At 46.2% G+C, this 27,619-nt stretch overlaps 1 protein-coding gene across 1 annotated transcript in view; it reads left to right on the top strand.

Annotated features, from left to right (window-relative positions):
* The window catches only part of LOC137436708 (ephrin type-A receptor 5-like), a 386,742-nt gene that overhangs the window by 237,264 nt on the left and 121,859 nt on the right, over window positions 1-27,619 (top strand). Inside the window, exon 5 of the mRNA XM_068130715.2 lies at window positions 1,998-2,330. Coding sequence (XP_067986816.2) covers window positions 1,998-2,330 — 333 coding nt within the window. The remainder of the gene's footprint in view (window positions 1-1,997; window positions 2,331-27,619) is intronic.

The following is a 27,619-nucleotide window of genomic DNA, read 5'->3' on the forward strand; positions in this document are numbered from 1 at the left end:
TGTTCTCCACAATTCTTTATTTCACTGTTAATATTATAGAACCTTTGTTTTTGATGCAGAACTTAATATATACTTTTAAATCAGAAAATAAAAAGAAATGACATTGACAAAATTATTGACACCCTCGACTTAATATTTGGAAGCACAGCCTTTGGACAAAATAATTGCAGCCTACACCTCTCTACTGGCAGTTTGGCCCACTCTTCTTGTGCAAACTGCTCCAGTTCTCCCAGATTTGAAGGCTGCATTCTCCCAACTGCTGTTTTCAGATCTCCCCACAGGTGTTCAATGGGATTTAGATCTGGACTCATTGCTGGCCACTTCAGAACAATCCGGCGTTTTGTCTTGAAACATTCCTGGGTGCTTTTTGAAGGGTGTTTGGGGTCATTGACATGCTGAAAGACCTATGACCTTCGACGGAGACCCAGCTTTCTGACACTGGGTTCAACATTGTGCTCCAAAATGTCTTGGTAATCTCCTGATTTCATGATGCCATGCACACATTCAAGGCACCCCGTGCCAGAGCCAGCACAGTGACCCCAAAATTGAACCTCCTCCCTGTTTGACTGCAGGAAAGGTATTCTTTTCTTTGAAGGCTTCATTTTGTTTTCTGTAAACATAGAGATGATGTGCTTTACAAAAAAGCTCTAATTTGGTCTCATCTGTCCACAGGACATTTTCCCAGAAGGATTTTGGCTTGTTGAGGTGTGTTTTGGCATTTCCAGTTGGGCTTTCTCAGCAGTGGGGTCCTCCTGGGTCTCCTATCATAGAACCCCCTTTCATTAAGTTGGCGACTGATGGTGCGAGTTGAAACTGTCGTACCTTGTGTCTGAAGTTCAGCTTGAATCTGTTTGGCAGTTGATCAAGGTGTTTTCTCCACCATTCAAACAATCCTTAGCTGCAATCTTCGATGAAGTTGTTCTTGTGGCCCAGGGAGGTTGGCTGCAGTGCCATGGGCCTTAAACTTCCTGATAACATTGCGTACGGTGGACACAGAAACATCACTGTCTCTGGATATGAACTTGTAGCCTTGAGATTGTCTATGCTTGGCTACAATATTGTGTCTGACCTCCTCAGACAATTCTCTGGTTTTATATATTTTCTCCATGCTTATTGCCGTACACACAATGACACAAAACAGCAGAATGACTCCTTTTCTCTATTCAAACTGATTGAGTGATTTTTATATTGCAGGCACCTGCAACTCATCACAGGTGAGTTAATTTCCAAAGTAAAAGAGACTCACCTGCTTGAAATATAATTATTTCTAACAGCCTCTAAAAGTTGCCAATAATATTGTCCGGGCCATTTTAGGATTTCTGTGTGGAATAAGCTAAGATTTAGTATTTTTTTCAACTTTTTTTTGTTTTATTCCATGGCAAACCAAAGACGTACATATGTGGATACCAAAATATATTTTAATATCAACAATTTTCTGGAAGAAATGGTGCATTATTTGAAAAAAGTGCAAGGGTGCCAATATTTTTGGCCACGACTGCAGATATAAAATCTTATATTGTTTAAAACTCAAAGTGTACGGAGGTACAGGCAGGGTTATGATGTATATACAGCGAGGAAAGGAGGAGCGTCAGGAATCATTATAAACTTAATATGGAGATGCGTATGATCAACTGGTAGTGATGCACATTTGTCCAGCTGGATATGAAATATCACACCAAGTGTAGGTGGCTGTGATCAAAGGAAAATTACAAATTTGTTTGATATCAGGAGACATCATGATGGATGAGAAAGCAGAGGGTGTCAGAGAGCAAAACACTGCATGAGTGATGAGCATGTTATGATTAAATAGCCTTTTCTCATTGCAATCTGCAGTTTTGGACAAAAGTACATCGAAAGTAGACTTGTTGTTGGGAGACTTACTTTAACAAAAATAGTGGAAATACACTTTTGTTATTTTCCTGATGTATATGGAGCATTGTTGAAAGGCAAGTGAATTAATTGCTTCAATTTAAATTGCTGAAATTATGCCTCTGCAGGTCCACCAACAGCCCCTCGAAACCTCATCTCGAGTGTCAATGAGACATCGGTTATTCTGGAGTGGAATCCTCCACGAAACAGCGGCGGTCGTGAGGACGTGACATATCAAGTGCTGTGCCAACAGTGCAGTGCATCAAGTTGTGAGCCTTGTGGTCATACGGTCCACTTCCTACCACGTCAAGACCGTCTCAAGGCACCGACTGTTACCATTGCACGCCTCAACGCACACAGCAACTACAGCTTCACTGTGGAGGCCCTCAATGGAGTGTCAAGTCTGGCAACAAACGTCCCACAATCCTCTACCAATGTCAACGTCACAACAAACCAAGCTGGTGAGTTGCAGAACTTCGTTACTTTTTTCACGAATTTGGAAGAATCTACCCACAGTTCAGTCTAACATCTAAAAGCCATACTGAGTCATTCCTAGAGAAATATGAGATTTTGTAAAGATAAGTCTCCATCTGCATCAGCGAACAACTCAATCGATAGGTTTTATTGGCTCATGCAATTTGACAATAACATGCTAAACGCAGAATAAGGTGTGCACTGAGGGAGCTGCAGATGGAGGAAATGTTGAGTTGGATCTTGGAGATGGCGTGAAGCTGGAAGGTGTGAAAACATTTTGCTACCTCGGAGACATGCTGAATGGAGAAGGTGGATCAGACTCGGCAACGGTTGCTCGAGTGAGATGTGCATGGAAGAGGTTTTGGGAACTGAGTGGCGTGCTGACGAGGAGGGGAGTGTCATTGAAGCTGAAGGGAAAGGTGTATGCTGCATGTGTGCATGCAACGTAGAGCAGCAACGAAGGCTGGGAAGGGTGGAAATGCGAATGGTTCGGTGGATGTGTGGAGTATCGTTGAGAGAGAGGAAGACAAATGATGAATTGCGAAAGATGATGGGAATAGAGCCTGTGATGGATGCTGTGAAGAGAAACAGGTTGAGATGGTTTGGTCATGTGTTGAGGAAGGATGAAAGCGACTGGTTGAAAAGAGTGATGGGAATTAATGTAGAAGGAAGTAGGGGATGGGGAAGACCGAGAAAGACTTGGCTAAAGATGGTCGAAGAAGAAATGAGGGCAATTGGTTTAACAAGGGGAGATGCAGAAAATAGGGCAAGATGGAGGAGATTGTCATGGGGACCGCAAGGCTAACCCCCGCTCTTGCAGGGAAAATGGCCTTAAAATGCCTGTTGTTGTTGTTGTATGCTAAACGCAGAAGAAGGGCTAACTCTGAAACGACATCTTTACTTTGCTTTCCCACGGTTGTTCGCAACACTTTGGCAGCTTCTAGTTGATGGAACCCATAGTTCGTCTTTTGTAATCTGACAGCTGCATTTGCATTCACAGTCATGTGAAGTTTTGTAGTTTTACAAAATTGCTTTGAGAAACATGTATTATCACGTGTTATTTGCCAAATATGTACTTTTCCTTGACAAAATAGCACACCTGTCATAGAATTGAATGTTCGAACCAGAATGTAGTACAACCAAAAGTGCAGCATAACTACCACCTTCCCCTCCCTCCGCCCTTCACCACTGAGTACTCATATGGCATGACAATGTCTTATATTTTTGTCTTAAGAATCTTACAATATATTTTTACACATTTGCAGCAAATCATTTTTATGATGTAGATCCATGTTTGTTCAAGGAACATCATTGGGAGGGTCAAATGATGGTGCTGTGTTGAGAACTCTCAAAGTTTTAAACAAACTCAATAATGATGACACAGCAACAAAATGTGAAAGTATAATATATTTATCTTTTTTTTTTCCAAATAATGTTTTTGTTTTTAAAACTGTAAATCTATGTTATAAAAGGAGCCATGTCTGTCTGTCTGTTTGTCGTGTGTTAACTGGAGAATGGATTAACGGAATGCCCGGGAAGGTTTTTGACAGTTTTTTTATGGGTATTTCGGCACATGTGGTGAAACTGCAAACCCCAACTTGCGATGCTGGTTATCCCTGCACGGAGGCCCTTTTTTGTTCTTGCTCCATAGATGAGCCATCACAGTTATGCCGAGGAAATGGAAAGCCCCGTTTGTTTTTAGCATTTACCCAAAATCAGAGATGAGGAGACCTCAGGGTTTGTTTCCTGCCTTAGACCATGCCTAATACGTACCCCAGACAGTTTGATCAAAATAAAGAAGAGGAGGGGGAGTTAGAGAAATTATTTTTATTTTGATCTTCCTCCTGGAGTGTTGTATATTATTTACGATTCAGCATCTAAAATGGCTGTGATCAATATCCCATTAACAACCTCTTCACTCCATGAGTTTATATCCAGGTCGGGAACTATACACCTCCTAATTTTATTTTTTCTGCATTAACATATTATATATATATATATATTTTTTTTTTTTTAATAATAATAAAAAAAATTTTTTTTTGCAATTACACAAAGATTAATATTCCCGTCAGCGAAGTGTTGCAACCGACCCAGCTGTAAACTGTTATCCTGGTGTTTCACAGGCAGGGCGATACAGATCATTGTGCCATCCATTGCCAGGACATTAAACTGGGTGTCTCATCTGCCAGAATAGTTGGAGGACGTTCAAGATCCCTTGGTCTCTCTCGAAGAGTAGGGCAGCTTTTGCCGGCATTCTGAGAAAAATACAAATCGTTGCATTAAAACTGCAGGTAGTAAGTGGTCTGGTCTTCCTGGGATCTCTATACCAGTTTACACTGCTTGCTATCTGTGTGTCACCCAGTCAAGATGGAGTTATTTAGACTTTGCTAAAATATCAAGAAGGTTTTTGGTCACACCTGTAGCAAAGGTTTTCTTGGAAATGTCATCCCAACTGGGCTCCTCATTTCCTTTTTTGGCATGCAGGATCTAAGGACCACTTGATACATCAGTGTAGTCCCACTTGGGAATGTGGATCCTTTGTATGTTAATTTAAATTCTGCATGTGGAAAATAAATATTTAAATGCAATTGGTTTGATTCCTGACAGAGAATCAACGTTCTCACTCATACAGGTGTAGTCTAAGCTCCACACCTCCACTGCCCTAGGGGCACCTGACATGCAACTCTTGATTGTCCAAAGTGCCACGATTTCATGTTTTTACATCAATTTGAAAACTTGAATTTTTAAATTTATTGTGACGATGACATTCCATGTGTTAAATAATGTGGGACAGCAAATTTCAGGGAAATTGGCCCAGGGGTTGGAAACGTATAAGAAATAAACAAGCATATCATATATGTATTATATGTACGTATATATGTCGGATTGGGACTTAGGACTTGGGACTCAGAAGAACTCAGAAGAAAGGAGCAACGGATATATTTATTGGAACTCGAGTACTCAAGCTTGAGGACAGCAAAGTTGCATTGAAACTCACAAGGAATGACCAACAGTACAACAAGATGCTCTGAAATAATTCAATTAACATTGCTTTATATAAAGGAAAGTCAGGGGTGGAGTTAGCTCACAAGACACAGAGACAGAATGGGCTCATTGGGTCCCCCACCATAGTCCCATCCTGTTGTTCAGTTAATTAAAGGAAGTTCATCCAAGGCCAGTCATGGGTTAGCTTCTGATAAGGAGATGGTCAGCATTATGTGACAACATGTTTACAACTTTCTGTATAGCAGCTGGCTTGGGAAAGTACAAAGGGGAGTGGACACTCGTAAAACTGTCAACTTGCAAGATAATGGCAAAATCAGGAAACAGGCAAAGAGAGATAAGAGTTGCCTCCAAGGCCTGGAAAGGGGAACTAGAGATTGCGCCCACGCAGGCCAGAGCACAAAGGCAGAGAACTCCTTATTAGGATATTACACATCCTCAATGCAGTAGAAAGAACTCAGTATCATAAAAGAGTACAGTAGCAAGTCAAAACAAAACATATAATTGGTTATACTTGGTAATTGGTAAAGCAGCAAGGATATACAAAGGGGGAGGGGCATTACAGCTCCCTACATACCGCCCTTTTGGATCTAAGATACAAAGTTATCTACGAGCCAATCAAAGGCCTTTATTTCAAACAAAAACAGAAAAATCATTCAACATATCACGCGAAGGCAGCCCCGTAAGAATGTCCCGTACCAAAGCACCACACAAACTCAGTAGGATGATTCGCGTCTGTATGTGAGTATGCAATGTAAGGCCGTAAAAGCAGAGTGATCAAATGGCACACAAAATCCACCAAAAGAGGTGGGAGAGAGAGAGAGTGTAACTAAACGTAACGTACCACACGAATGCAGCCCAGTGAGCATGTCCCGTACCCAGTACCGCACAACGAACCCAGCAGGCTGATCCGCGGGTGTGTGGGTGCAAGTGGGTGTAAGTGGATGTATGATGTAAGTCGGGTGTAGATGGGTGTATGAGGTGAGACCGTAGAGACATGAAGATCGAATAGCGCGCCAAATCCACAACGAAGACCTCTGGTTCCACCGGGGTCCACACCCAGGAAGATCTCCGACCCACCCTTGGTCCACAGAGGTGCAGCCGGACTCCTCCCCAACTGGAGCTCGCCCAGGCTTCCCCAAGTGAAATCCTTGTCGATCTTCAGCGCTCAATCGATATTCATGTTCATGAGGTCTCTTACGTGCTGGTGATCTGGGGAAGACACAACATCGTCAGTATCAGGTGGCTCAAACCTATGGCCATGAAATAAAGCATAACGATCCAAAGGTGGGAGAGAAACTTCCTTTGGGTCAAAGTCGAGATCGTCCGAGGCGATGCTGCTTGCTTCGCTGTTATTCAAAGGCGAATCTCCAAAACAATCAGACTCGGAACTCAGAGTATTTTCACGATCGAGTTCCTCTCCATCCGGGCTTGGGTTCACAGCTGGGTCCAAATCCCGAACTGGGTCAGTGGCGTTTGACTCACTGTGGGCTTGTGAGACATAAAGGTGAGCACGTGAAACATGGAGAGGCAGAGCCTGCATTGAAACATAAACATCAGCCGGGGACCCTCGCAAGTGGCCCACATCATCATTGGTAACATCATCAGTAACATTATTTTCAGGTGGCGTAGGCCTGCGGAGTGGACGGCCCATAGTCATAGCCACGGCATGGCATATCGTGAAGAAACGAGAGGAATCCTTCAGGAAATCGTCGATTTCTTCTTCCGACGTGTCGGGGCCCAGTTTAAACGGCCTCCTGGTAGCCTGAAATGCTTCGAGGTCCGCATAAGTGTACTCGACGTCATTATCGGTAATATCAACAATGGAAGAACAATCTTCGGAAGCGGAGATCTCATTGTCGCGGCCCAGTGGCTCGTCCGGGTCGTCGTTCCAGGATCCGCGGTCTGCAGTCACGTCGACGGCCAGTGTGTCCTCTGGACCCACGGTCAGCTTTTCAAGCATCACCATGGCCCTTTCTGTTGTCGTCTTCAGTGTCCATCCTGTGGAAAACTTCCTCACACACGCAAGGACTAAAGCCTTGATTATTACACAACAAACCACGATTCCAAGGACTATTGCCAAGGCGGTTAGTACCCACTTTACAATTGTGCCTGTCCACCCCTTGAACCAGTCGGTAAGCCACTGGTGGGAGGCTTCCCGATCCAATCGATCCCTTGTCAATGAGTGAGCGCTTTCCCTTAACGTTATAATAGCAGCACTGACACCCTGTGAGGGGTCAGGAATAAAAGTGCAACATTTACCCTCAATTATCCCACATACCCCTCCTCGTTCTGCCAATAGCATATCTAATGCAACCCTATTTTGCATAACCATTGTACGCAGATGGACAACTGTGTCCAACATTTCGTCGTGTGCTGTAGCGGTGGCGTTGGCCACAGTTTCTAAGATTAACGCAATTTTGTCAATGCGGTAACTGTTCATGACCGTCCCAGCCCATGGGAAGAAGAAGCTAACGGCTTTCTCCCAATCAGCGCCGTGTAAAGTAGTGGTGTCGTCGTCGTGCCAATAGGTGCTTCGTTGTGTCCTTATGAGTGCGGTGGTATTATGCAAGTGCTGTCGCATTTCCATCTCTGGGAAAACTGATCCTAAATAGCAAATTCCTCCCCAATTATCAGGTAAATACGGGTAAGCTTTATTCCCGCATACAAACATGGTCCCGTGCGGGGCCACTAAATGGGTGGTCATGCAAGTGAGAAGACCTGGGATAGTGTTTGTCCCGTTTTCCCCTTTCCATGCCAACTGGAGGTGTGTGAGGTTATGCAAGGGCGAGCTTGTAACGTTCACTAGGAGCGTGTGTTTCCCTTTTCTCGGGTCCGCGGGAAGGGTATCTCTACACACGGATTTGCCTACCATTACTTGGCCCTTTCCTTCTAAGCAGAGGGCCCCCCATGCCGGCTTGACCCAAACCGGCGCCGGACGTTCCTCAAAGTGTCGGGACAGGATGGGAGGGGAGTACTGGAAAACTCGTTTACACGCGGTTTCATCAGAACCTTGGCTTGTCAGAGTTGTACTAATGCATTTGGTATCTAGTGGCTTCGAGCACAAATCATTGAGTGATAGGGGTAACACTACCATTGGTATGCCTGCTGTGCTGGTGCGGGGAAGGTGCATACACATCCAACACTGTGTCCTATTCTGTACTGTGGCCATATGCCGTGCGACCTTCCAGTATGTGTTCTCCTCTGGCTTCCTTCTTACTTCCTGGGCAGGAGGGGGTTTAATGACGTAGGCGGCACAACTAGGCCGGAATTGGTGTTGGGTCTCTCCCCTCTTTTTGTTCCTTCTAATCAGCGTGCGCGGGGGCCATATTCCACATTCAAGTATTATCGTGGTGTGTGGGCCGACGAGGGCATGCGACAGTAGGAGAGTAGTATTGTCGATGCCCGTGCCCCATTGATATCCTGCGGCGGCGTGACTATTCACGGTCCCAGTAAACCTTCCATTTTCCACCTGTCTAACTTTAGTTAAGACTATGCGTGGGGTTGTCATGCGTGCCTGTGGTGTCCCATTGTGTACCACCATGGCTTCCATCCATCTTACAGATAACCACTTGAAATGTGTCTCCAACTCACAGCAATGTACTACTATCCCCTGTCCCCGGGGAGCCGTTATGTATTTGACGGAGTAAAGTTTAAATAACGTGTAGTTGTCGTGTCCTGGGTATTTGGGGAGATCCTCTCTCAGTGGGTTAAACTGCAGAAGCCTATCCTTGGCGGGGTTTGTTAGGCAGCTGCCCAGAATTCCCATCATCATGACCGTCATCGCCGCCCTTAGGAGACTGTGGTGCCCTAGACGGTGCATTGTCTTCAGCGGTGTGAGGTGTGGTGTCTGCAGCAATGTGAGGTGCGGTGTCTTGTGTGGCTTGTGGTGCGGGGAAGGACAACTTACAATGGGTGGCGTGGATCCACGAAGGTTTACCCTCGCAGAAGACTGCCGTCGGTGTGACCAGTAGCACCTGGAATGGTCCCTTCCACCGTGGCTCCAAAGCAGCCTTGCGGGTGAAGTGCTTCACGAGCACCCAGTCGCCGGCCTGAAAGTTGTGGATGGCGTGGCCTATTGGTTCAGGCAGCGCCTCTCGTACTCGAGCATGGATGCTGCGTGCCACATTCGACAAGCCTATGCAAAATCTCAAAAGCATGTCATCCATTACTGGCAAAGCAAGGGTGGACATGTCTGTTGGTGCTGAAACGGGCAAGCTCATAGGTCGTCCCATTAATATTTCGTGGGGGGAAAGGCCCGTAGTGCGACCCGGGGTGGAACGAATGCTCATCAATGCAAGCGGAAGAGCCTCTGGCCACCTCAAGCCTGTGTCTGCGCAAAGTTTCGCTAGTTTATTCTTTAAAGTCTTGTTCGTTCGTTCCACAAGTCCTGAGGACTGTGGGTGGTAGACGCAATGGAAGGATTGTTTAACGCCCAACGCCTTCAGGATGCCCTTAACCACCTGCGCCGTGAAATGGCCTCCTTGATCTGACGAAATTATCTGGGGAATGCCAAATCTGCACATAAAATCCCGCACAAGGCGCTTCACTACTGTCGGAGCATCGGATTTGACGCATGGGTATGCTTCGACCCATTTGGTGAACGTATCTACGATTACCAACACATAGCGAAACGACATGCTTGGTTCCAATTCTGTAAAATCGAACTCGATAGTTGCGAACGGCCCACTAGGCGGGGGTCGTCCCCCATCATGTGCATGTCTCGGCGGCGCCCCTCTATTGTGTTGCTGGCAGACCACACACGATCGGCACACTTCGGATACAATCCGTGACAGTCCTGGCGCTGCCCAAGTGTAGTCTATCTGTCCCATCACCCCCCTCTGGCACACATGACCATTCTGATGAGCCATGCGTGCCAGCCAAGGCAGTAAAGCCTGGGGTGCTATAGGTTTTTCATCAAGGGTCCACATTTCCCCTGGCCCAGGGCGTATCGCTCCTCGTTTGAGCCAGACCTCGTGTTCGGCCGTCGGTGCAGCATTTTGCAAATTTATGATATCGTCCTTAGTTGGTGTGGCGGGTGGTCCCGCAGTCGGTATGTCAGCAATCTGTGCGGCTGTCTTCTGTGCTCGTGTCACCATCGGCATGTTGCGTTCTATCTGTTGGTTGGCGGCCTTTCCTGCCGCCTCGTCCGCCCTTGCGTTGCCCCGGGCAACGTCAGTGTCCGCCCTTTGGTGGCCACGACACTTAATTACCGCGATAGCGCGGGGAAGTAAAATGCTTCGGAGGAGCCCTTCTACCAGCGCGCCGTTCTTTATCACTGAACCGGCAGATGTGAGAAAACCTCTCATCTTCCAGATGGCTCCTTTATCGTGGACTACGCCGTGAGCGTAGGCCGAATCTGTGTAAATGTTGACGGCAAGGCCTTCCGCCAAGCTGCACGCTCTGGTCAAGGCGCACAGCTCCGCCTGCTGTGCGGAAAATGTAGGTGGAAGACGCCCGCTCTCTACCGTTTCGCTATCCGAGCACACGGCGTACCCGGACAACAGAGACCCGTCCCATGCGCGCCTAGCTGATCCATCGACATAATATATACAGTCGGGGTATTCTAAGGGATTGTCCTTTAAATCCGATCGCACCGTGGAGACTAGCTGCACAACGTCGGAGCACACATGAGGTTCGCCCTCCTCAGGAGTGGGCATCAGTGAGGCTGGGTTGAGCGTCGTGCAACGTTCGATCGTGATGTTGGCTGCAGTGATCAGTGCGGATTCGTATTGCATTAATCTAGTGTTAGACAAATGCTGTGTGCTTCGCTGTAACAACAGCGAAGTGACGCAATGCGGTACTCGTAGCGTTACTGGGTGTCCCATAACAATGTCCGCTGTTCTTTCTACTGCGTACCTGGCCGCTGCCACGGCTTGCAAGCACACCGGAAACCCTTGTTCGACCGGGTCTAACTTTTTACTAAAGTAGGCCACCGGCCGCTCCTTATCCCCATGGGTCTGTGTCAAAACTGACTGGGCGAAACCTCCCACGGCGTGAGTGTAAAGGGTAAATGGTTTCGCATAATCCGGGAGTCCTAATGACGGTGCCGTAACCAGCGCCTGTTTCAGCCCGTCAAAACATCGCCTCAATTCATCCGTCCATATCAATAGGTCCGGGGCATTTGATTTGGTCGCCTCGTACAGTGGTTTAGCCAGCAGCGCAAAATCAAGTATCCAAGTGCGGCAATATCCCGTCATACCTAGGAAGCGCAGCATTTGTCGTTGCCAGCGAGGGCGAGGCAGCTCCATGATAGCGGTCACCCGTCCAGCATCCAATTCTCGTTTTCCATGCGAAATGGCGTGTCCCAAGTAAGTTACAACCTGCCGCACAAACTGAAGTTTTGGTCTGCCTACTTTGTGGCCTTTGGCCGCCAAGGCCTTTAATAGGGCCAAAGAATCCATTTCGCACGCCTCCTTTGAAGGGGAGCAAATCAACAAATCGTCAACGTATTGCAGCAACACTGACCCTCCCTTCAATTCCACATCCGCCAGGTCGCGGTGCAGCGCCCGGGAAAACAGAGTGGGGCTATCTGAAAACCCCTGAGGTAGTACTGTCCAAGTATACTGGCGCCCCCTATGGGTGAAAGCGAATAAGTATTGTGACTCAGGCGCGATGGGCACAGAGAAAAACGCAGAACAAAGGTCGATGACCGTGAAGTATGTTGCGTCCGGTGGAATTGACATCATGAGGGTTTCTCCGTTTGGAACTAGTGGGTGTATGCCCTGTATCACCTTGTTCACCTCCCTTAAATCCTGTACAAACCTCCATTTGTCCTTTGACGGCTTTTTAACTGGCAAAATTGGTGTATTACATGGGCTGTTAGTTTCCACGATAATCTTCTGTTCCACTAGGGATTGAATCACTGGTGCTATGCCTACGTCGGCCTCAGGTCGTAGCTTATACTGTTTTACATTTGGCAAGCGCATCCCCGGCTGCACTGCTATCACCAGAGGTTCGGCGTCTCGCATCCGTCCAACCTCACCGTCGCTTTTGGGCCATAAATTGTCTGGCACCTCCGCTAGGAGGTAATCTGACTCACCCGGGTCCGTCAGCACTGCCCTCATGGCATAGGTGCCCTTAGGAGGCAACTCTGTTGCTTCGAACGTTCCATCCCTCCGTTGTGTCTTGAAGTCAATTGAGAACCCTTCGCCATTTTGGAGCCGTTTCAAAGTCCAACGGCCCTTCTTACTCCGATAACCTTGTAGGGGAACTTCACGTAACCTCCCTACCATCCAACCTACACTTTCCGGCGGCCACCCCTTGGCAGTAGTGAGGGTAACATGGGCGGCCGCTCCTTCGGGGTATCGGGTCAATGCACGCTGACTCGAGGTTAGGACTGCCTCGATTCCTATTCCCTCGCGGCCGATCCACATCCGTGACAAATGTAGAGGCGTGCGCTCGCCCAGCTTTTCCTTAACCTTTTCTCGTCGTCGCCCGTTGCATCATAGTACGCAGTGCAATGGGGTGGACTATCCTTTAAGGTTTTTATCGAAATTTCGTGCAGTTGTAGCCAATCTCGCAGAACTGCGTTGTCCAAACACACATTATCTATGATATGCGTCCAGGTAGCCAGAGCCCCTTCATCCATGCGCCACCAATACACGGTGGGGCCGGGCCGAGACAATGCCGTCATTACCAAGTCGCGTTTAGATTCCGCGACGTCTACGAAAACTCCCTCCTCGGTACATGAGATCTGACAGCCCAAACGGCACAATAAATCCCGTCCCAGCAAATTCGTCGGGGCGGTAGTGGTCATCAAAAAAGCATGTTTAGCCTCCAGCGGGCCGCATGTTACTCGCACTTCCTCCGAAATAGGAAGCGCTTGGGGTAAACCCGAAACACCCAGTATTTGAACGTTCCTGGCCGTAGGGCGCAAAGAGGGCAATTGCCCCTTGTTAATTGTGCTGCGAGTCGCGCCCGTATCTACGAGAAATTCTAATTGTCTTCCCTCCACGTCCAACATCATGGTTGGTTCCTCTGCCGGTGTCATGGTCAAGAGAGGACACTCCTTGGGCGACTCGCCAGCGTCCCGTCAATAGGCCCCTCTATTGTATTGGGGCTGAAACCCCTTACGAGCCTTTGGGCAATCACGTATCCAGTGTCCCATCTGCTTGCAATAATGGCACGGTTCCTGTGGAACCGGTGGTGCGGAGGGCATAGGTCGTCCCTCTACAGCGCCCCTTCCGCCCTGCCGGCGTTCTGGCGGCCCCCAATGTGACTGGTTCACTGGTTGCCACTGCGGCGGACCCCGAGGCGGGGCCCAGTTCCCCCTTGGTCCGTTCTGCATCCCACTATTGGGGGGTGGTCCGGGGTTTTGGAGAAGGGGTCTTGGTGGATACCAATTTTGGGGAGGGGGCCCTTGCACAGTCCAAGTTTGAGGGTTTTGAGGAGGAGGGGGAAGAGGGGGTGGTATTGTCCATTGTTGTTTCACCTCGTTCATATTAATTAGTCCAAAATCTTCCTCGGTACAACCGTCGCAGTTCTCATTTTCGTTGTGGATCCACTCTCCGTTGGGGAATTGGCCCTTATAGAAAAGAGGATAACAACTCCTCCTATGTTCCTCTGGACCTCGAACAGGTCCCCACTTCTGGCACTGTTCGTGTATGTAGTTCTGACTCTGATCCCCCTTTTTATTCTGATTAAATTGAGCCCGTTTCTCTTGGACAAACATTTGCAATATTTCCTCCTTAATATCCTTCTTCTCCTCTAGGGAGGAGCCCGGGCATTGTTCCAGTTTGTCGCATAATTCGTTGGTTGTCATTCCCTTCCAACCGAAGAGGACGGTCTGTACCTGTTTCTTTAACACCGGCCGAAGCCCCTCGATTAGATATTGATTTACCAATGGTTGGGGTAGCCCTCCCAGCTGCATCGGACCCAGTCCTCCCCAGCGCGCAATGGCCTTTTCCAACCTTTCTCGGTACTCTCCAATTGGTTCTCCTGCCTTTTGTTTTATGGCCCCGATCTTTCCCCAATCCGGACCTCCTGCTGGCAACAGCGCCTGCTCAATAGAATCTAGCAGCAGGACCTTTAGAGCATCCCATTGCGCTTGTGTTAACGGGGGGTTTGCACCAGCCCTTGGGTCTGCCACCGGCCAGTGTGCTCTTTGTCTAGCCCTTTCCCATACCTTGGGTGGGAGCACGGACACTCCCATATGGGTTATGTCTCGATAGTCGCACTCGCCATCCAAAACCCAATTCGACATGGTCGGCACTATCTGCCGTGGATCCTCAATAAGCAAATGTTGAATCCTTGCCCGCATTACAGTTAAAGAGGATTCTTTCCATGGTACTCTTTCCCGAACCCCATGACCTGCTGCGTCAACCCCGATAACTTGTACAGGGCACAATGTTTTCCTTTCCTCTATTTCCTGACATTCCGATGGGGTAGTTTGTGAGGTCCTTTTCCCCTTACAACCTACCAGTGAGGGGTATAACCCATCCGGTCCTATCGGTGGCGGGAACCCTGCGATGTCGGTCCCGTCATCTATTCCGTTAGCCCCGAGTTGTGCCAACGGCCTTCCCTGGCTCGGGTGGTTCTGGGGTATCTGGGGCGCGATGGTAGCGGGGTTATAGGGAGGTGGTAGCGGGGGCGCAGAAAGGATAGGTGGTGCCTGAAACCCCGGGACAGAGCTTAGGACTGGGGCTGGGGAGGGTAGATTGGTCACTGCCTCCCCTCTCGCGGGGTCTGGGTTTTCAACGAGCGGCATCAGTCGCGCGTTGGCCTGCCTCTCTATTTCCTTAAGCGCTTCATCCTGCTCTTTATTCGCCTGTTTCCTCAGACCCTTGAGTTTTGTTACCTCACCGGCCAAGCTGGCCTGTTTCGACTTTGCGTGTCGCTTCATCGCTTCTTCCTTCCACCAGCCAAAGACTTTCCAATAGTCGGGCGGAAAGTGTTTCGTGGCCTGTTCGAACTTTTCTAATGTCTCATACAATACGTCCAATTTTTCCAGCGCAAAAGACCCTCCTTCGGGCCACGGTTCTCCTAAATCCTTCGTCAATGCAACCCATGACTTCCCTGGTCTCACAGCAGCATAGCCATACCTCTTAAACATAAAAAATGCTGGGGTATGTCTAAGCGGTTCACCTGCCTTTACTGTCTTATTACCCATACTGTTACCCATCCTAGGAAAATTTAGTTTACCGACGTAGCCTTGTACTCGTGAGGATCGCCCGCCTCGCGTTTACAGCCGTCTACCTAACTCTGAGAGGCTCGCAGTCTTGTACTCGTGAGGTTCGCCCGCCTCGCGTGGTACGGCCGCGCTACCTACTCTCCTGAGAGGCTCGCCCGCCTACACAGCCGTCTATCCTACCCTTACTGCACTTTCCTGGCGTCCTACGCCCGTATAATAGTTCTGATCTTACTTAAAATCCCAACGTCTCCCGGGTAGGCCTCGGATCGGGACACCGCCCTTATCCTTACCCTCACAACCCAGAGATCTATTACCCCTTAACCTCAGGCGCCCAACGTGGGGCACTTCTCCTTACGTAACGTTACCCTAACGAGTCCATAAACAATCAGTTGCTCCAGGACCCAAGCGGTCCGTAATTAAATTTAGGTTCGTGGAACAGGTATGAGCAGGGAACGGAACGTACGGCGACCGAGCAAGAGAGAGTGGGTTACAATTTGGACTGACCCCCGGGCTAAAAGGAAAAAAACAAAAGAAACCCACAGCTCACCTGACCCGGATCAATTGCCAGCTGGTCTCTCACCACTCCCTTGCCTGGGACCGCGTCCCGGACTGCCCAGACTGATCCCACCGCTGCCACCAGTTGTCGGATTGGGACTTAGGACTTGGGACTCAGAAGAACTCAGAAGAAAGGAGCAACGGATATATTTATTGGAACTCGAGTACTCAAGCTTGAGGACAGCAAAGTTGCATTGAAACTCACAAGGAATGACCAACAGTACAACAAGATGCTCTGAAATAATTCAATTAACATTGCTTTATATAAAGGAAAGTCAGGGGTGGAGTTAGCTCACAAGACACAGAGACAGAATGGGCTCATTGGGTCCCCCACCATAGTCCCATCCTGTTGTTCAGTTAATTAAAGGAAGTTCATCCAAGGCCAGTCATGGGTTAGCTTCTGATAAGGAGATGGTCAGCATTATGTGACAACATGTTTACAACTTTCTGTATAGCAGCTGGCTTGGGAAAGTACAAAGGGGAGTGGACACTCGTAAAACTGTCAACTTGCAAGATAATGGCAAAATCAGGAAACAGGCAAAGAGAGATAAGAGTTGCCTCCAAGGCCTGGAAAGGGGAACTAGAGATTGCGCCCACGCAGGCCAGAGCACAAAGGCAGAGAACTCCTTATTAGGATATTACACATCCTCAATGCAGTAGAAAGAACTCAGTATCATAAAAGAGTACAGTAGCAAGTCAAAACAAAACATATAATTGGTTATACTTGGTAATTGGTAAAGCAGCAAGGATATACAAAGGGGGAGGGGCATTACAGCTCCCTACATATATATATATATGTATATATATATATATATATATATATATATATATATATATATATATATATATATATATATATATATATATATATATATATATATATATATATATATGTGCAGTGTCGGTCCTGTCCTGTGTTGTGTTGTGTTGTCCTGTGTTGTCACTGAACTACTTTCTCAAACTTTTGTGAAATCGTACCAAACTTCTGGAATGCACATATCTCTCCCGTCGGTATGTCCTAAGGGTATAATTTTTGAAAAATTTTGCAATTTTTTTTTTTTTTTGGGGAATATTTTTTTTTCAACTTCAATTGTTTATAAAATGTGATATCACGTATATTACAAATACATTTGTGCAAAATAATTGTTTGAATTATGATTGGTTTAAACCATGACAAAACGGCAACTCGGGTACAGTCATTTATCTATAAATCGACACATCTGGGCAGTGTCTGTGTTGTCACTTAACGACTCCCTCAAACTTTTGTTTCCGTGGTTGTGAAGTGTTTTTAATAACGTTGTGGTGGTTTTGAATCACGTGGTGGTGAGGTATTTTGAATTATGTGGTGGTGAGGTGTTTTTAAATTACGTGGTGGTGAGGTGTTTTAAAATCACATGGTGGTGAGGTGTTTTGAATTAATTGGTGGTGAGGTATTTATAATTACGTGGTGGTGAGGTGTTTTTAATTATGTGGTGGTGAGGTGTTTTTATTACGTGTTTTATGGCTGTAAGGTGTTTATATTACGTGTTTTATGGCTGTGAGGTGTTTTTATTTTTGTGGTGGTGAGGTGTTTTTATTACGTGTTTTATGGCTGTGAGGTGTTTTTAATTTTGTGGTGGTGAGTTGTTTTTATTACGTGTTTTATGGCTGTGAGGTGTTTTTATTACGTGTTTGATGGCTGTGAGGTGTTTTCAATTTCGTGGTGGTGAGGTGTTTTTAATTTCGTGGTGGTGAGGTGTTTTTATTACGTGTTTTATGGCTGTGAGGTGTTTTAAATTACTTGGTGGTGAGGTGTTTTGAATTACTTGGTGGTGAGGTATTTTGAATTACGTGGTGGTGAGGTGTTTTGAATTACGTGGTGGTGAGGTGTTTTGAATTACTTGGTGGTGAGGTGTTTTGAATTACGTTGTGGTGAGGTGTAATCGTCCCAAACTTCCAGTCTGCACCTACCCCTCCCCTATGGATGTGCAGAAGGGTTCTTTCTTGAAAAAAAAAACATTCAACCTAAATCTTCAACCTAAATTGCCTATAAAAATGTAATATCACAAACACAACAAATACATTTGTGCAAAGTAATTGTTTGTATTATGATTGGTGAAAATCATGACAACACAGCAACTCAGGTACAGTCATTAGCCTCAGCTAAAATAAGCCCGTTCCCGCAGTATCGGGTGAGGCGAGCGCAGCGAGCCGAGCCAAGCTAGTATATATATATATATATATATATATATATATATATATATATATTGTTACGGTTTTTAGAACCTTCACTAGTAAATTTTAGTAAATGTATCCCTTATAAATGTCCCCTTGTAAATATCCCCATCAATTGGCTGGTTAAAAATCGCACCCTAGTTAGTCCATGTACCACACGTAGCGAACCATAGGACCTCTTCATAGTTATCTCATTATTATGTGTTTCAGTTAAGGACCTGTTCCCAGTCGTTGAATCTGCGTTGCATTTATCAAATAAGATAGGCCCTTTCAATTTCCCCAATCATCTCCGCTCTCCAAAGTTCCCTTCAATAGCGGTGCGAGTGGTGGTCTAACTCCCCACCAGCCGCCATTGGCCATGCGGTCAGGCCGAGAAGAAGGGGGGAGGAGCCGCCAGATCACGGGCGTGGCACGTCGACGCGTCATCGGAGGTGGAGTCAGCAAACCCTTACCGGCCAACCAGCACCGTGGTGAGCCAACCGGTAGCGCGGGTTATCAGAGCTGGCGGCTTGATTTCCAACACAGCAAAAAAAGGGCTGCAAGGGACTGCTTGGCCAGTTGGGTGAGTGGGTTCCGAAGGAGTTGAACGGAGAGGGTACGAGTCGGCGAGAAGGCACGAGAGAGAGAGGTGATCCGGCGAGTGGGTCCGTGACGGCGACCACAATACAATCGTCAACTGACATTGGCCTGGCAGTGCGTGTGAAAACGAATACATGGAGCGGCGGCTGGCTGTTCGCCTCGAGCCCGTCGCGTGGACTGGAGCCATCTTCGACGCTGCGCACCGGCCCGGACCGGCCTACCTCTCACCTGCACGGACCCTTCTCCTTCGTCCAGTGATTCCTGCCTGCTATTCCCTTTCGTGTAAGTCTGTGTTTGTTCTGTCTGGGTGTTGATAATTAAGACTGTTTTAAGGTTTGCCCTGTGTATCTGCTTTTTCTTCTGTATATTACTTGCATTCCTCCTCTTCTTTGGTTTTGTACATAATTAATAAATCCCACCTGTTCCTTCTTATTCTTTGGTTTCATTCTCCCCCGATCGCTTTAGTCCCTTCTTTCAATTGAGTACCTGTGGCACGATTCGGCCAACGCTCGGAAGCGGGTTTAGTCTCTTGATAACGGCTCGAATCGCGGATTGCTAAACCGCTCGGTAAATACCATCTTGTCCGTGGTTCGAGCGGTACTTGTCTCCCTGTTTTGCAGAGGGATTGGTAAAGGTATTCGGGAGAACACCTGGACTAGTAACCCTGATCAACCCCACCCTGCAAAAGAGCGTTACGAGTACCAGGACCAGAGACGGCCGGCTTAACAGGCCAAGGGGATTAACCCCCCCTTGCTAAGGGGAGTGCCGTCTCTGAGATCCGTAACAATATATATATATATATTGTAATCCGTAATCCGTAACAATATATACAATATATATAATAGATATATACAGACTTGGCATTTAATATGGAATATATATTTTTTCTTGACTTGGGTTTACTTTCTTAACTCAGTATATCAATCTGGTGAGTTTCTTTTACACTTTGGTGATTTATTTGTTAAAAGAACCATGTCACTGATTGTCTGTCGCAGCAAGAAGTCAACAACAGGATTATATCACAGGTGGCATGGCAAAATGTACGGACAGGTGCATTTGATGATTGGCTTCACAATCGGGTATACAAGGGTTGTTGAGTTCTGTATTAGTGGAAAACAACAGCTGCACGTCTCCAAAAGTTATTGCCGCTTCCTCTGGAGATGGTCCGTCAACTCGACAATGCTGTTTGTCATAGAGTGGTGGCTTTACGAAATTATGGCATGAAACCGCGTGGTATTGCTTAGCAGTATGGCATCACTCAACGTCAGGTGTCAAAGATCCTGAAACGAAATGCTCAGAGGGGTGTCCCTACTACAATACCGAGGCCAGGATGTTCCCGCAGAACCACAAGGAGGGATGATCACCAGCTGCACCGGTTAGTCCGCAATGGCCGTACCAAGTCAGCTAATCGGCTTATGGCTGAGTGGCAGCAACTGACAAATGTGCCTGTATCCAGACGGCTAGTCAACCAACGACTGGATCAAGCAGGCTATCGTGCCAGGCGTCCCCTGAGAAAGCCACGCCTGACCAGACAACACCGCCAGCGCCGATTGCAGTGGGCCAGAGAGCACCGTCAATGGCAGCCAGGACACTGGAATCACGTGATCTTCAGTGACGAGTCTAGATTTCTGGTCTATCGTCAATATGGCCGCGTCCGAGTGCGCAGACAAGTGCATGAAGCCTACAACAAAGATTGTATAGTGCCAAGAGTCCAAGCTGGAGGTGGTGGGGTGACCGTTTGGGCTGCTTTTCATGCAGGGGGCAAAACTGACCTGGTTGTTCTGAATGGAAACCTGAACCAGTTCAAGTACAGGGCCATTCTGGAAGAAACATTGCTTCCATTTGCTCGTGCAGCCTTTCGAGGAAACTTTATCTTCCAAGATGACAATGCACGGCCTCATCATGCTCGCATGATCCAACACTTTCTTGCTGACCGTGGTGTAGAGCATATGGAGTGGCCTGCCATGTCCCCAGATATGAATCCGATAGAGAACTTGTGGGCAGAATTAACGCGTCAAATCGACCACTTGGACCAGCAGCCGACCTCTGTGCGTGAATTGCAGCAGGCTATTGTGACTGCTTGGCAAGCGATTCCTGTCCAAACCTTGGCAAATCTCGTGAACAGCATGCCTCGACGTGTAGGTGCTCTCCTGAATGCTCGTGGGGGTTACACGAAGTACTGAACTGTAATTTTACTGTCCGTAATCCCAGTCGTAATTTAACTTTTGTTTTTGTTTAAAAAATTTTTGGCTAATGTGCAAAATAAAGAGATACTTCTGGAAAACGTACAGAAGTTTAACACAGTACTGTCCATGAATTGAGTTCGATATCAGTTTACATCACTTTCAAGGATCAATTTATTTGTTTCGAATTGTCAAATGTGGTTTTTGTTTCTTTTAAAGGTCACATTAACAAAATCTAGAATAATTTCAACATAATTCCAATGAACTTTTGGTTCTAAGACATCTTGAAAAGTAAGTTCACCCCCACAAAAAAAATATTCCATATTATATGCCAAGTCTGTATATATGTATATATATGTATACACACACCACACACACACACACACACACACACACACACACACACACACACACACACACACACACGCACACACACACACACACACACACACACACATCACAGTGATTGCAAAACCCCACCTCCCGCAGTGTGGGGGACAGGCTAAATATAAAAAAACACTAAAATAATATCATGTTTAACTAGATCGGCACTCGGTACAGCACGTACATCCTCCAGGCTGAACAGTTTAGTGTTTACTTGTTGTATCCCACTAATCGGCCGTTTCTGAATCTGGACCTTAACCAAAGTCGAATTGGCTTCTTTTTGTCACTTACCCAACTAATCTACCAAGTTTTCTCATAATCCATTCACAACCTTGTGAGATATCATGGTACATAATGTTTTTTGCCCTGTCTCTCAATGGTGAAAAATAACTTGAAAGATTGATAAAATTGAAAGATAACTTGACTTGATAACTTGAAAGATAACTTGAAAAATTGAAAAAAGATAAATTGAAAGATAAAGATAAAGATAAAAATTGAAAGAAAGATAAAGATTGAAAGATAAAGAAAAAAAATAACTTGAAAAATAACTTGAAAGAAAGAAAGAAAGCCCAAAAGGTATCTGGATCCGGATCTTCACAAATCGAATCGATTCGGCCTTGTCACACACCCAGCTTGTCAACTAAATTTCTACCAAATCCGTCGATAACCTTTTGAGACATTCTGTGCACAGTCAGACCGACAGGCACACAAACATACACGAGTGAAAACATAACCTACCTTCAGTGGTGTAGGTAATGATCGATTCACTTGAACCTCACATTGCAATTTATAGGAAATAGGAATATGTGCAATTTTACTCATTGCAGCCTTTCAAGTCGTCCCCTACTCCCTCACCCAACTGTTTCTGTTCTTCACATTGCAGAATGTGTCATTCTCGAGGCAAACTACATCCTTTTAGTTGCACCTTGGTTATAGCTCCAGAGTATGAACAATGAATAATAAGTGATTGGCTGCAAGTATAATGAATGTCGCTCTTGACATTTTGGAATTGTTAAAAACCAGTATATATATATAAGCAAGTTCAATTATTTTGGGAACGGAGGGAAAAGTAATTTGACATACAATTCTAGTTCTGAATTTTGGCAATTATTTAAAATATGTATTTTAGAGAGAACAGTACAGGATTGTATATGCTTTCTGGAATCATTGCATATTTATATATACCTTACCATTTAATAATTTACCATGTTTTGCGAACATGCAACTTTAAATTATCACTTGCAAAATTGAAAACTCACAAGTATATTCGTTCCCTGAGTATATTTGTCTGTCAGTCACCTAAACCAATCTTCATGAAGCTTAACCAATTGATAGAGCTAATCAAAATCTGGAAACCCATTTTTTAGGTCAAAGTCAAGGTCACATCAATCGTCAATTTTCATCTCATTGACTTGATATATATGAATATCAGCAGAAAAGCCTGTCAAAATGATGGAAAACCCTTCTGTATTTTCACTTTATTCAACCATGAAAATTCGAGCTATAAAAACAGAAGTATGGACAAAAACCTTAATTTATTTACAGCAATTTATCGGCAAAATACATTTGGTCCTCATTTAGCACAAATTTGGTGATAAATGGAACCATAACCTGACAAAGCAATATTTATATATATATATATATATATATATATATATATATATATATATATATATATATATATATATACACACACAACATGACCAAAAGTATGCGGACACCCCTTCTAATTAACACACCTGTTGCTAACTCCGACTGCGAGCCAGGCCTCATCGCCCAACATCAGTGCCCGAACTCACTAATGCTCTTGTGGCTGAATGGAAGCAAATCCCCGCAGCAATGTTCCAACATCTAGTAGAAAGCCTTCCCAGAAGAGTGGAGGCTGTTCTAGCAGCAAAGAGGGAACCAACTCCATGTTTATGCACATTATTTTTGAATGAGATGTTCTATGTTCGGGTGTCCACATACTTTTGGTCATGTAATGTATATATACAGTACTGAAGGAGCTGTGCTCCAACTCAAATCGAAAGAATGGACGTGACAAAAAGCTGGAATTCGTCCGAGTTTCTTTATTGCATCAAATCAACTTGGGTAAAACTGAAAAGCCCGTTTATCGGGCAGCATTATATACAAGCACTCAAATATCTCATGCCGGAGCATTTGCCCTTAAAAGGCGCGACTGGGCGTGTCCGGGAGCCCTGGGCGAGTCTGGACATGCCCGGGAACGGCGAGACTGGGTGTCGCCGGACGGGCCGGGCGTGCCTGGACATGTCCGGGAACGGCGAGACTGGGTGTCGCCGGACGGGCCGGGCGAGCCCGGGAAAGGCGAGTCCGGGCATGCCCGGGAAAGGCGAGACCGAGCGTCTCCGGGCGGTCTGGGCGAGCCCGGCACAGCGATCGCTCCGTGGTTGCGTCCTCGGCAGGTGTAAGGCGATTGTGTATGTTCAGCGGCAACCTCTACAGTACTATAGTTAAACTTGTATTAAAGACATATAATACAATACAGTACAGTATAAATCGTAGCTAGACTTTGGTAAGTGTAACATGGACTGTGTGTTTGAGTAGTTTAAATTGCCATGTAATTGCCATGTTAAGAAAAATGGTATGTAATATGTGCACCATGGGGGTGTTTAGTGTTAACCTTTAAGATAGTCAGGGGCAGGTTGTGTCGCGTAAAACCTCTCGTTTTAAAGGCGAGATCAGGTGGAGGTTTTGTGAAACAACGGCACAAAGAAAGTGCTTTGGACCATAACTAACTGTCGGCATGGATGGTACGTGCGTGTGGGTCATGGTGGCGAGGTGCTTTGTAGAAGCCAAGAAAGGGTAAAATACATTTTTAATGGGCACGCTCTGCAGGGCAGGATGGCAAGAGCGAAATGCCACCTACACTGGCTGGCGGCCAATAATGGGACCCACCACTTGGCGAGGCGCTCCAAAATGTCGAGAGGGTCATATGTAGGGCGAACACAGGGCCAGATAGTGCAATCGGCACTGTGGAAGAGTCTTGATCTCTGGGGGGGACACCAGCCCTTTCCTCTGGGCATCATAGTTTTTGAATCTATGCCATATATTGCCTTAATCACTTCTAGCTTGCATCGCTTGTCACTTGCATCGCTCATCACTTGCATCACTCAACACTTGCATCACTCAACACTTGCATGCACCGCTCATCACTTACATTACTCCTCACCTTCGCAGGCCGAATTGCTCATTGCCATGGGAACTCAACCAGCCTTTACCAATACAAGCTCTCGCCTGCCCCATTGTCGGTGAGAGTGTGTTGTGAGATGCCATTTAGGGGTTCGGTTTTATTTATTTGCCTGTACATAAGTTGTATATTCCCTCTTTCCTGCTCATTTCTGTTGACCCACTTGGTTTGTTACATTTTGCAAATTTCATCCGCCTTTGTTCCCGTGTTTAACCCTGGTGTTGGGCTAGCGGCTAGGGTGCCGGCTTAGGATCCTAGGATCCTGGGTTCGAATCCCGGTCAATCGCTGAATTAACGCCAGGGGGGTTGACTCAGCCTGTCATCCTTCTGAGGTCGGCTAATTGAGTACCAGTTCACTGGTAATTCCCTGTTTGTCGTTAAAGGCGGCAAAAAGGGTTGGCGTCAGGAAGGGCATCTGGCCGTAAAACATTGCTTCAAAAAGGGGACCGAAAAACAACAACAACCACAGTTCCCGAAAAAGGCCAACCCCCGCTTGCGGGGAAAAATGGCCTCTAAAGGTGGTTTTTTTTTTTTTTGTTCCCGTGTTCCTTGTAAATACACCTTTATTAAAGAAAGAAAAGTTTGTCATCCTTCTACCTACCCAATGTGCCGCCACTAAAATTTGGCTTTCCATTGGGTGACCTTGAGAAGCGATAGGTTGGAACACCTGAACGCAGTACCGTAGTTAGATATATTTTGGCCATTTGTGGGATCAAAGATACCAGCGCAGATGGCCCATGTCAATGGAGGCTGTCTGACAACAATATAATTATCATAATGTATAATAAATAAATGACACTTATCATTCTCCCCCCTCCCCCACCCCCCTCTCCCCCCCCCCCCAAAGGAGCGCAAGGCAATCTTCAGCATTCTACCAACAGGAAGATAAGGCAATATTTAGCACCCTTCACCCCCTTCACCCCCCCCCCCCCCCCCCCTCCTGTAACAGGATGGTAGGGTGATCTTTAGGATTCCCCCCAATAGGAGGCAGGAAGAGACAAGGCAATCTTTAGCATTCTACCAACAGGAAGACAAGGCAATCTTTAGCACCATTCACCCCCCCCCCCCCCTACCCCTCAAACAGGATGGTAGGACAGTCTTTAGCATTCCCCCCAATAGGAGGCAGGAAGAGATAAGGCAATCTTTAGCATTCCCCCTCCCCCCGCCCCCGCCCCCCCCCCCCCCAAACAGGAGGGTAAGGTGATATTTTGCATCCACCTCTCCCCCTCCTCCCTCCTCAGCCACCCTTTCCAAAATAAGCCTATTTTGTCCACATTAAACACTAAATTTGGATGACAGTCGATATTTTCTATAATCTGTTAAATATCCCCATTGAGGCCCCGTGAGACCTATTTGTACCTCATTTAGCCCAATTTATACCTCTTAAGAGGCTTTAGACATATTTAGTCTCTTTCCATGACTCTTTCGACCACTTAGACCCCTTTTTGTGTTCAAATTCAAGGCTCGTGAAAGAGTTAGAACACTAAACGAATCAGGACTCAACAGAACAAAAGGAACAGTAGAGAGAGGAGGGAAACACCAACTTTAGACCCTAACTTCTTTGGAACCTACCCTTTCTACCCCCATAGAACCTTCATAGACCCGAGAAACGCCTTTTTACCCTTATAGACCCCTTTGGACCCCTTAGACACTTTAGCCCTTTACACACCTTAAACTGTATATGCCACCGAATAGGTGTTTACATGTTTAAATTGCCTGTATATTCCACCGAATAGGCTTTACACACCTGAGAAGGTGTAGAAGGTTCTTTCAACTCTCGACTTTGACTCTGCTACTGGACCGGACAGCATCAGCTCACATGACTTAAAAACCTGGTGTGCTGGTCTTGCACATCCTCTCTCTGCCCTTTTCACCCTGTCGTTTGTGTTAGGGCATCTTCCATCTGCTAGGAAATCCACTAAAATCACGGCATGACATAAAAGGTGCAAAAACTGATCCCCCGAACAACCGACCTATTAGCTTACTTCCAATCATCAACAAGGTCATGGAATCCATTGGCGCAGTTGACATGAAAAGCTTTTTTTACTCCAACAACCTCATCCGAGAGCACCGATTTGGTTTCAGACCAGGTCACTCCACCTTGTAGTACATGCTGCTTCTACTTAACCCAACATGGATGGAGGCCCTCAATGTAAGATATGAGATCAGAGCCGTCTCTCTGGACATATCTCATGCTTTTGATACAGTCTGGCATCCTGCCTTGCTCTCCAAACTGCCTACGGCATCAAAGGCCAACTCCACACTTGGCTTACTGACTCCCTCTACTCTCTTCACCCACATGTGGCTCTGAACAGATTCCTTTCATCTCCTCTTCCTGTCAAGGCTGGAGTGCCCCCAATCACCCCCAATCTAAAACCATGATCATTTCTACCCTTGTTTGCCCCACCCATATCCCTCCTGATTTTCCAGATATTCCTCCTTGGAGTTTCTTTCTCCATGCATGTGTGTTTTGCATCCTGATTTTGTCTGTTACGTCCTGATCCATTCAGTGTGCCAGCTATTCCACGAGCCTCGACTGTGTACATTTAAAAAAACCCTCAAAATAGTTTCAACGTGTCATATTGAAACTTGCACAGCTAATGTGTACTTATGTGTCGTATACGTATGTGAGTAAATTATGGTAAAAACGAGTCAAAGGTCAAGGTCAAGGCCATCCGGATCATGTAAACACCTATTCGGTGGCAATTATAAAATGTATGAACCAAATTTGTTATGCGTAACATTCAATTATGTAAAACAGTTGGTCTAATTTTCGAAATTACCAAATTGCTGTTTCCCTTCATTGCTTCTCACATAAATCCTTCATTTCGGCACGATCTCATTTACACCAGGCCACCATAGGAAGTGTACAAATTTCACATTGATTCATTATTAGTAATTACTAATGGGGAGATTTTAAGGAACAACATGGCCGCCAGTCGGCCATATTGGATCTGATCTCGAAACAAAATGGCGTGCATATGTAACCCATAATTCGTTATTTATGTACCAAGTTTG

The sequence above is a fragment of the Myxine glutinosa genome, chromosome 11, assembly GCF_964187855.1.
Source record: "Myxine glutinosa chromosome 11, kmMyxGlut1.1, whole genome shotgun sequence".
NCBI classification, from domain to species: Eukaryota; Metazoa; Chordata; class Myxini; order Myxiniformes; family Myxinidae; genus Myxine; species Myxine glutinosa.